A 10349-nucleotide genomic window follows, 5' to 3' on the forward strand; every position below is an offset into this window, starting at 1 on the left:
CCCACCATGCAAATTAAAATGGTTATGTTGGGTCATGCAGCCGCCAAAACTGTGCAGTAGACTAATCTCATACTCGTTAATATTGTAAGCCAAAGTAGTCAGTGGTAGCAGTTGCGATGCCCATAGTGCAAACCGCCAAGTCTTCGGTTGGAGGCAGCGGTCCCAGCAGAGCGCTTAGTCAGCGCCTCGTGCCGTCTGGAGTTCCGTGCCTTCGACGGTCACCCAGCGCGCACATGCCCGCCTCGCATTACGCTGACCCTTGCACATCGCTTTCGCTAAAGCGAAATGCGTTACTGGGCTGGCTCAGCGTCGCCGATGTTATTGTTGGTCCATCCGGTCTTGGATGGCATTTCGGCGGGTCGTCGCACCCCTCTGACTTGCTCGTGTTAACTTATATATCCACCCAAGAGGTTGATGGTTGCTAGCTATTTCGAATCGTCGTCCAAGTAAGTAGTGGCAAAAAGTTTTAGTTGCCCACACTATGGCGAGTAATTCCTTTTCTATCGCACTGTAATTTAATTCGTGTTCATTTAGTGTTCTGCTTATGAAAGATATTGGATGACCGTTTTGAGAAAGAACGCCACCAAGGGCTACGTTACTAACATCTGTGGTAAAGACGAATTTTTTAAAATCGGGTAGTTGTAAAATTGGTTCGCCTTGATAATCATGGCTTTTAGTTTCTCAAATGCATCTAAATAATTTTGATTTTGTGTGTCTATTTTCAGGAGATTTTGGTTGCGCATGAGGTCATGCATGGTAGTCCGCATGAAGGACATGAATTCAATCATATGCTGCTGCAAAGAACTCTTCATGGTTTCAATATTGCTTTGTTGTTGCATCGGTAATCGAGGATTCGGTGTCGGATCAATTTGGGCAGTATGTAAAGTGGTTGTCGTATTGCTAGGTTTAGTAAGTCCCGATTTCAGGACGTTTGCGAAAGTCACATTTTGTGAGGTGATCCGCGGGCCAAATGCGGTTGAGAAAGATACGTCTGGGTTTATTTCTGACGGTTTAAGTGTATTCTCAGTTCCAGCTCAACTTTGAAGAGTGGTTGTGGTTTCCTGTCTTTGTTCAGAATGTTGAAGACGATTTTTACCTTAAAACCCTTATCATTTAATGCCTGCGTTATCTCAGCAGGTGTTACTTCAGGCTCTATACCCTTTAGAATGACTTGAAGGCCCTTGCTACTTTTCAGTTGACAGGTGTAGTAGTTTTTGTAGTTTTTCTATTGGTATACTCCTGGGTCTCAATTCGCTGACTTAGATTGTTCCGATTAAGCTTTGTTTTGTTTCCCGTTGCAGTATTTTGTGGACTCAATTTTCTTTTTATATGGATGCAGCGATCCATTCCAATTTGCAGGGTCGACCCAACATTCTTCTTACGTTTTTCTAAAGTGTTGGCGCAGCGGTAGCGTTTGGTTTTAGCAAAGACACTAGAATAACAAGATGCGTAACGCCATACGATTTTTTGGCACATGATTTTTTCGCCGTGGCTCTAGAGGTGGCTCCAGGCTCTCTCGAATTTTTGTTAGAGAGCGAGAGAGCGAAGAGCGCTACAGCGAACAGCTCTTTTCAACGCACAAAGTGATAGCAGACAACTGTATGTGTGCACACGTATGCTCATGCATTGTAAATTTGACAAAATATGCCCTTCACCTCAGAAGTTCTTAGACTTTAAATCTATATTATTTTTGATCAATTGGCACCATGCGAAAAATTCTTGTTTTGCATTGCCTTAACGTTATTATTATTTGAAAATAGGTTAGAAATAGCCAAATCTATGTACATATTATCACAAAAATAAATTTCAAAAATGACTTTATATAAGAATATTTCTCATTAGAGTATTCATCTTGCGGCGTGTGAAAAATTAATAAGGCAATGATTGTTGAGTGCTTGTGTCCGCACTTCGTGCCTCAAAATATGACCAAAGCAAAGAAACTAGAATAATTCTAGTGTCTTTGATATTACTTTTGCAATAAACAGTTATCATATTTAATTAAATAGTATATTTATTAAATCATTTGACTTAATATGATGTAACATTAACATTAAAAGTGTTTCAAAAAAAATATTTAGCTTTTAAAAAATTGTCAGATGAGAGACAAATTAGAATTAAAAATAAATATAAATGTGTAAACGGTAGCTAATTCGAGCGGCAATTTTAACAAACAAATTTAAAAAGCTTTAAAATTATAATAGTCAGGGCGCGAATTTTAAAAAATTTTTTTATTTTATCATATTGCTAGGAAATTGGCAAAAACTACCCTAATATGTACCATGTAAATTCGTTTCTTCGATCAGAATTGATTTCGGCCCGAAAATCGTCTTCTAGCACAACACGCACACTTATACGCGTTCTCGTCTCTTGTTTTTACTCACACAAGCAAGCAAATTATATTTTTAGGTTTCTTACGCTCTCAGCGGGAGTGAGCGGAAAGAGAGTAATTTTGGCCGTCACCAAAAAAGTGGCTGCATAGTGCCAAACCAATGTATGGCCGTTACGCATCTTGTTATTCTAGGGTCTTTGATATCACCTAACTGTGTCACACGAAACTGTGCGCCAAGTCATCCTACGCCATAGGTACTCTTCAAGAGTTGCAAGGAAAAACCCTTTGCTATCAGATGCCAATATTGAAAAGCGTCATTCATTCGCTGTGAGCATGATGGATCATGCGGAAGAGTACTGGGATGACGTCATATTTTGTGACGAAACAAATATGATGCTCTTTTATAACGACGGGCCAAGCAGAGTATGGCGCAAACCGTTGAGTGCGCTAGAAAAACAAAATATCATTCCAACGATAAAATTTGGAAAAGTGTCACTGATGGTTTGGGGCTGTATCACCAGCCGTGGAGTGGGAAAACTAGCCTTAAATGCCGTGCAATATCTGGGAATTAAAAAAAAAAAATTTGAAGGCCAGTGCAGAAAAATTTGGTCTAGTTAGCAACAACAAGCCAAATTTTATGTTTTACCAGGACATGATCAGAAACATAAAGAGTGCCATGTACGCACCTGGCGCCCTTATAACTGTGGTAAAGTGATCGATACGCCCCCTCAGAGTCCTGATCTGAACCCCATTGAAAATGTGTGGACCTACTTAAAGAAGAAGGTGGCAAAAAGGGACATAAAACACGACAACAGCTTATGACTGTAATAGTCGAAGAGTGTGAAAAGATCCCGTTTGAAGATGACCTGCAAAAACCTGTCCAATCCATGAAAAAAAGGCTTCAACTTGTAGCTAAAGCCAATGGGGAACATACTACATACCAAAACTTTTAAAATTTTAATAAAATAATTTAAAAATTCAGGATTAAACTTCGATTAAGTGTTTTGTGTAAAGAGTTTCTTGACAGTCTTAAAAGTGTGTAAACTTGGAATTTGTTGTTTATTTTCTTGTATATTTAATATTTTTAATTTGTTTTTTGATTTATAAGTAAATTAAATATTGTTTAATTATATTTTATAAAAAAAATGCGTTTAATTAAGCAAAAAACCCTTAATTTTTAGCTTTAAAGTCAAAAATTCAACTTATTTCACAGTGTGTAAACAGTTTCTTGACAAACTGTATGTATTTCATCATAACAAAACTTATTTAATAGCTCATTAGTTAGATGAACATTGTTATAGAAATTAAGATATCTACATTTTTTATCTATTTATGTAAGGCGTGGTAATATCTTTTTTTTTACATTTTGGCATAGCTGTCGAAACCCCATATGAGTATGTCCCTAAAACAGCAAATTAACAAAAAAGTCATGTAGTTTAGTGTATCACAAAAAACAAGCTTTTTTTAAAAATTAAATTATATTCCTTCTCAGAAAGAACGCTATTGCGGTACATTCATTATGTTTCCCGTTCAATGAATTAGATTTTATTAATACACTGGAAGTTTGTATAAACGGGTCGGAACCATTTGCATGTTGACTCTAAAGCGGCTATTAGCACTTTATTATGAATACCCCAAATAAAAATAAAAACATGTATTTTGATATAAATATTGCAAAAAATGGTATTAAAAGTATTTTTTAGGCGAAAACGTATTTCAGTCGCGGTATGACAAGTGTTATGTCATAGTCTTCGCGCGTTACCTATTCTGCGTATTATATATATTAAGGAAAATGAACATCGTAAGCACTCAACTAGGGAATAGTTTGTATAACTGCGTGCGATCTAATCTAAGATGGCCCTTGTGGACTCGATCACATTTTACCTACTATCCTACACGTATGGGAACTGGAAAACGAATGAATATGTTTAACGCCATTAATAACGCAATGGATTTGGCTCTAGACGAAAACAAATCCGCATTGTTGTTTGGCGAGGATGTGGGATTCGGTGGAGTTTTTCGGTCAGTAAAACAATTTAAACAGATCATCTGTATTTTATTATGTTTCCATTCAACAGGTGTTCAGTAAATCTACGGGATAAGTACGGAAGTCAGCGTGTTTTTAATACCCCCTTATGTGAGCAAGGAATCGCAGGGTACGTTATTTAGATGTTATAGAGTAAAAAACCGGAAATGATATGAAATGTATACAAATATTAATAATCAGGTAATTTTTTTCGATTTCGATTTGGGCAAAATCTTTCGAGCTGGTTTTTATGTGCTTGTTTTGAAGGCAGAAATTTGCAATATGATTGCAATCAAAAATAATATAGATTTAAAGTCTAAGAACTTCTAAGGTGAAGGGCATACTTTGACAAATTTACAATACATGAGCATATGTGTGCAAATTATGTTTTAAGTGTGTTTCCTGGGTTGTCCCACTCCGCAGTCCAACGGGTGATGTCGTCAGTCCGACTTGGCCGACTTCTCGATCAGAGAGGGGAGCGGAGATCTTCTCTGCTCGTGGTGCGCAACGTTTCGTTGCGCAGCTTGGTATAAGTTTAGTATATTTCAGGAGAACCTTCTCCGTTATTGACGCCCTTAAGGCTAGGCAACCAATATTAAAAAATGCAGCTTTCGCTGTAGTAGAATTCTTGAGCGAGTGCTTTTTATTATAATTGAAATCATACTGAACTTGTATTTTACAAAAGCTGATCGCGGCCGGCAAGCCGACCGTTCGTCCAGCAAAGTGCTGATACTAGCAGAAATAGCATATTTCCCCATACTGGGAAGACCAATGGGAATCAGGCAAGTCCCCTACAGACGTTTTTGCTGAATCTGCATACATAATGTTAGGGTAACAACCCCGGACTTATATCGACTTAAGTTTACCCATTAGCAGTGTTAACTTGCACACATACAGTTGTCTGCTATCACTGTATGCGTAGAAAAGAGCTGTTCGCTGTAGCGCTATCCGCTCTCGAACAAAAATTCGAGAGAGCCTGGAGCCACCTCTAGAGCCACGGCGAAAAAATAGTGTGCCAAAAAATCGTATGGCGTTACTCTAGTTATTCTAGTGTCTTTGGTATGGCCGTTACGAATCTTGTTTTTCTAGTGTCTTTGATTCAACAGTAAGCAATTGTTTTTAAGACAACAGAATGGGGAACATTTTTAACAGTTTTAATTACTATGTTCACAGTTACTTTTTTACTGTACCTTGACCATTTAAGTTGTTAAATTAAATATCATTATTTACGATCTTATTTATGTTTTTCGTATAGACCATCAATAGACCACTGATTAAAATTTTTTTCCTTAGTAAATAAGATCTGAGTTGATAATATACATATATACAGTATGCCAAGAAACTGCTTACAAGCTGTGAAATAAGTTAAATTTTTGACTTTAAAGGTAAAAATTAAATTAATTAAATTGCTTAATTAAACCAAATTTTTTATGAAATATAATTAAACAATATTTATTTTATTTTTAAATCAAAAACAAATTAAAAATACTAAATATACATGAAAATAAACAACAAATTCCAAGCTTACAAGTATATATGTATACGTACGGGTTTCATTTTGTTTACGTTTATTATATACAGTAATATAGAAGTGCGTTAACTTAAGTGTACTAATTTCTTAATCAGTACTAAAAACTAAAAGTGTATATTAATAATCATTATTTTGTAAAGAGTAGAATGCCTATGTCGCGTCACTCATGTAAACATCGCACCTTTAAAGACGCTATTAGGCTCTACGGCACATCTGCGGTATAATACTATCGTTTGCCATAGTTCAAAGAATCTGGGTTCGGAAAAATCGAATTTTTAAAAACAGGAATCGTTTGCACATTTTTTGCCCATTTCTGTCCAAAAATTTTTTTTTTTAACCCTGTCCAGTTTATGTAATATACATTTCCGAAAAAGTTCAAAAATCAAAAAGTTTACCTTTTCAAACATTTTTTTAAATCGCAATAATATTGTTTGCCCATTCTTTAGAATTTTGAAAAAATATAAGCCATTTAAGTTTATCTCGATCTACTCATAGCATAAAGCGTTTGACCATCTCTTAAAAAAGCTTTAATAAACATTTTTATCGATTCCCCACACTTAAAATATTTCGTTAGCCCACCTCTTTAAAATAAAAATTGTCAATAAAAAACGTTTTCCCAGCCTTTAAAAATATATTATCGTTTGCCCATCCTTAAAAATTATTTTTTTTTCGTTTGCTCATTCTAAAAAATAAATAATTTCATTTGCCCACCCTTTAATATTAGTTTCGTTTGCCCATCTTTGAAAATTATATTTTTTCGTTTGCCCATCCTTGAAAATAAATTTTTTTCGTCTGTGCTATGCAATTCAGTTTTTCCTATTCATTCCCTTTCCTAATCGGCTCATCGGCTTTGATGCAATCAAAATCGCTAGTTGTTCCACCAAAGACATAAGAATAACAAGGTCCATAACGGCTGTATATTAGTTTTGCACTATGCATTTGGTCACCGCCAAAATTGAAATCTCTCCGCTCGTAAAATTGGGAGCGTAAAAATTTAAAAATATAAATTGCTTGCTTGTTTGAGTAAAAACAATTGTTAATAAACGTGAACGTATCGCAAGCACTAGATCACAAAGTGGTTATGCAGAAAGATTAACCTGTAGACCTGTGTTACTTTTTATGTTTATTTATCGATAATTATTAGGGAATAAAATGAGAAAAAATTTAAAAATGGTTTCAAAGAGTGCGCGTGACCGGTTTGGCGGCTTTAGGTCTTTGGAGTGGGCGTCCTAGAAAGATTATTGGAAATCTATAGAAATTTAAACGACTAACAATATTATGAAAAAAGTATCCAAACTATTTTTCAAAAGTGTCAGTTTTGGACGGTTTTAGAGCGTTAGGGCGTGGCAAAAAGTTTTTTTTTTCAAAAGTGTGGGCGTGATAGTTTTGTGCGGTTTGTGGCCGTTAGAGTGGGCGTGGCAACATGGGTCAACAAACTTACGCTGCGTCTGTCTCCAGAATCTGTATGCTGAAACTCAACCTTCTATCTTTTATAGTTCCTGAGATCTCGACGTTCATACGGACAGGCGGACACGGCCAGATCGACTTGGCAATTGATACTGAGCAAAAATATATTTACTTTACATGGTTAGAAGCGATTCATTTTGCTTGTTACATACTTTTCAACGAACTTTGTGTACCGTTTCATTCTACGAGTAACGGGTACAAAAATAGATTAAATATAAAGGAAATATGCTAACTGTGTTTTGTCAAACGTAGCCCACTTAATCCCAGCGCGTTGATTCCGGCGTGTTACAAAAAGTTTTGGTGCAGATCGATAAAATTTACAAGACTATTAAAAATATTTAAAAGTGTGGACTTTAAAGTGGGCGTGGCAGCATTAACCAAAAATCATGCGCTGCGTCTGTCTCTGGAAACTGTATACTTAATCTGAACTCTCTAGCTTCTATAGTTCCTGAAATCTCGACGTTCATACGGACGGACAGATTTTTTTTTGTATTTTGTTTGTATTGTGCCGTACGCTACCCAAAATAAAGAATGAATGAATTGCAATTATAATTTTAGCGACTTCTGAATTTTAAAGCACAGAACTCGTTATACATGCATAAGTGTATGTAAAAGAAAGCACTTTGGGATTTTGTAAGACACTTGAACTTGAGACAATCCATCAAAGGTCTGCGTATTTGGGCTGAGCCTAACGTACTGGTAAACGCCATATCGTATACATAGCATATATCATACAGTTTCAATGGTTTCAAGCAAAGATAATTTATATCGCAAGCATACTTTACGCTTTTGGAATATTTGAATATTTGTAGACCAAAAAGAGCATGCGCGAATGTAGGCAAGGAAAAGTGACATAGAGGGGAGACGTTAGATGATCGCGCAGCTTCTCTGCATATCAACAATACATACATAAGAAACGATATAATTGCACAGCTTCGGTTCCATGGATCAGAATTGTAATTCCAAAGTTACAAAATATAAATGCTGGACTAACACTAAAGGAAGTTGACATAAAATATTATTACATTATATAATAATTTTTCTTTTATTTATTTCATAGCTTTGCAATAGGTGTGGCTAATACTGGAGCAACCGCAATAGCAGAAATTCAGTTTGCGGACTATATATTTCCTAGTTTTGACCAAATAGTTAATGAAGCTGCCAAATATCGATACCGAAGCGGAGGGCTATTTGACTGTGGATCCTTAACTTTTAGAGTACCTTGCGGTGCTGTTGGACACGGAGCACTCTACCATTCCCAAAGTCCGGAAGCATACTTTGCGCATACACCGGGACTTCGTGTTGTGGTAACTCGCAATTATACCCGTTACTCGTAAAGTAATAGGGCATACTAGATTCGTTGAAAATGATGTAACAAGCAAAATGAAGCTCTTCTAACCATGTAAAGTATATATAAATATATTTGATCAGGATCAATAGCCAAGTCGATCTGGCCATGTCCGCCTGTCCGTATGAACGTCGAGATCTCAGAAACTATAAAAGCTAGAAGGTTAAAATTAAACATACAGATTCTAGAGACAAAGACGCAGCGCAAGTTTGTTGACCCATGTTGCCACGCCCACCGTAACGCCCACAAACCGCACAAAAATGCCACGCCCACACTTATGCAAAATGTGTTGATATTTTTCCAGTTTTGTAAATTTCAAACGATTTGCCAAAAAACTTTCTAGCACGCCCACTCTAACGCCCTAAAGCCGCCCAACAGGTCACGACCACAGTTTTATACAATTTTTAATATCCCAGACAAAAAATGAAATTTCGCATTCACACTAGCTGAGTAACGGGTATCTGATAGTCGACTCGACTATGTTATTAATGAAGTCTGGAATATTCGAAGGTGTACTGTACCATTTCTATAGGTACCCCGTGGACCGATAAAAGCAAAAGGCCTTATCCTTGCATGTATTCGTGATCCAAACCCTTGCATTGTTTTTGAGCCAAAAACTTTATATCGAGCTGCCGTTGAGGAAGTTCCCGCGGAGTACTATACATCACAGCTAGGCAAAGCTGATATATTGCGACATGGTAAAGACGTCACACTTATTGGTTGGGGTACACAAGTCCATGTGCTATTAGAAGTAAGTCCCCATATTTAAATAGACTTCAGTGATACTATACTATTTTAATAGGTAGCAGAAATTGCAAAATCAACGTTAAATATAGATTGTGAAGTTATAGACTTGGTCTCCATTTTGCCGTGGGACGCTATTACCATTTGCACCGTAAGTAATTCAAATATTACACATCTAAGCAAGCTCACGTATAAGTATCTTTTCTTTAGTCTGCTAAAAAAACCGGACGAGTTATAATTGCGCATGAAGCTCCATTAACACAAGGATTTGGATCAGAACTAGCATCCTACATTCAAGAAAAGTGTTTTTTGCACCTTGAAGCACCCGTTAAACGAGTGGCTGGTTGGGATACTCCGTTTCCCCATGTCTTCGAGCCTTTTTATATGCCCGATAAACACCGATGTTTGTCAGCTATAAATGATATTGTTAACTTTTGAAAACTGTAATATGGGAAAATAAAGGTTTGCATTTTATTAATTACTTAAAGAAAAAAAATTTACGTTAAGATTCGCACTTACCCGTTACTGCCATAGTAAAAGGGGATAAGACGTTGAAAGGAGCGTTTAGGACCCAATTATTATTATTATGTAAATACAAATATGTACATATGTTTGTATATGTATTGTGCAGCACTATTTCACAATGCCTTTTATAGTATACGAAGTGCTACATACGGACATATGGAGGGGATGAAGGGAAACCTTACATTCCAGTAAACTAATGTTAATTAATTTACCATCCCTAGCTAACCATAGAACGAACAGTCTTTATGTGTAATAATCCTGACATGGTTAGTTAGATAAACTTCTCTGTTCAAAGCAGATTCACTCGAAATTACGTACCCCTAAATTTAAATTTTTGTAGATCTAACTATGAGTTGCATGACCCCTCCAGAGTATTATG

General features: G+C 36.4%; 1 protein-coding gene across 3 annotated transcripts, besides 1 other annotated feature; it reads left to right on the forward strand.

Moving 5' to 3' along the window:
- The first annotated feature begins 1424 nt into the window (after window positions 1-1424).
- Window positions 1425-2529: a mobile genetic element.
- Window positions 2530-3951: 1422 nt separating this feature from the next.
- BckdhB (Branched chain keto acid dehydrogenase E1 subunit beta) lies at window positions 3952-9925 on the forward strand. Of its 3 annotated transcripts, NM_001110548.2 has the most exons (7): window positions 3952-4054; window positions 4118-4351; window positions 4408-4485; window positions 8414-8660; window positions 9234-9452; window positions 9504-9596; window positions 9656-9925. In NM_001110548.2, exons 2-7 carry the CDS (start codon window positions 4122-4124, stop codon window positions 9881-9883), a joined length of 1095 nt encoding a protein of 364 aa, NP_001104018.1. In that variant the 5' UTR covers window positions 3952-4054; window positions 4118-4121; the 3' UTR covers window positions 9884-9925. The 3 variants fall into 3 exon arrangements, with proteins under 3 accessions (NP_001104018.1, NP_001015354.3, NP_001104016.2); NM_001015354.4 differs by having other exon boundaries at window positions 4038-4351; NM_001110546.2 differs by lacking the exons at window positions 8414-8660; window positions 9234-9452; window positions 9504-9596; window positions 9656-9925 and having other exon boundaries at window positions 4038-4351; window positions 4408-4572.
- The last annotated feature ends 424 nt before the right edge of the window (window positions 9926-10349 follow it).

The sequence above is a fragment of the Drosophila melanogaster genome, chromosome 2R (assembly GCF_000001215.4).
Source record: "Drosophila melanogaster chromosome 2R".
NCBI lineage: Eukaryota > Metazoa > Arthropoda > Insecta > Diptera > Drosophilidae > Drosophila > Drosophila melanogaster.

Excerpts from the sequence above, each read along its gene's own strand:
- BckdhB (NM_001110548.2), top strand. The coding sequence starts at position 4,122 with ATGAACATCGTAAGCACTCAACTAGGGAATAGTTTGTATAACTGCGTG. Across the intron at positions 4,352-4,407 it reads GGATTCGGTGGAGTTTTTCG|GTGTTCAGTAAATCTACGGG; the intron begins GTCAGTAAAACA and ends TCCATTCAACAG. Across the intron at positions 4,486-8,413 it reads TGTGAGCAAGGAATCGCAGG|CTTTGCAATAGGTGTGGCTA; the intron begins GTACGTTATTTA and ends TTTATTTCATAG.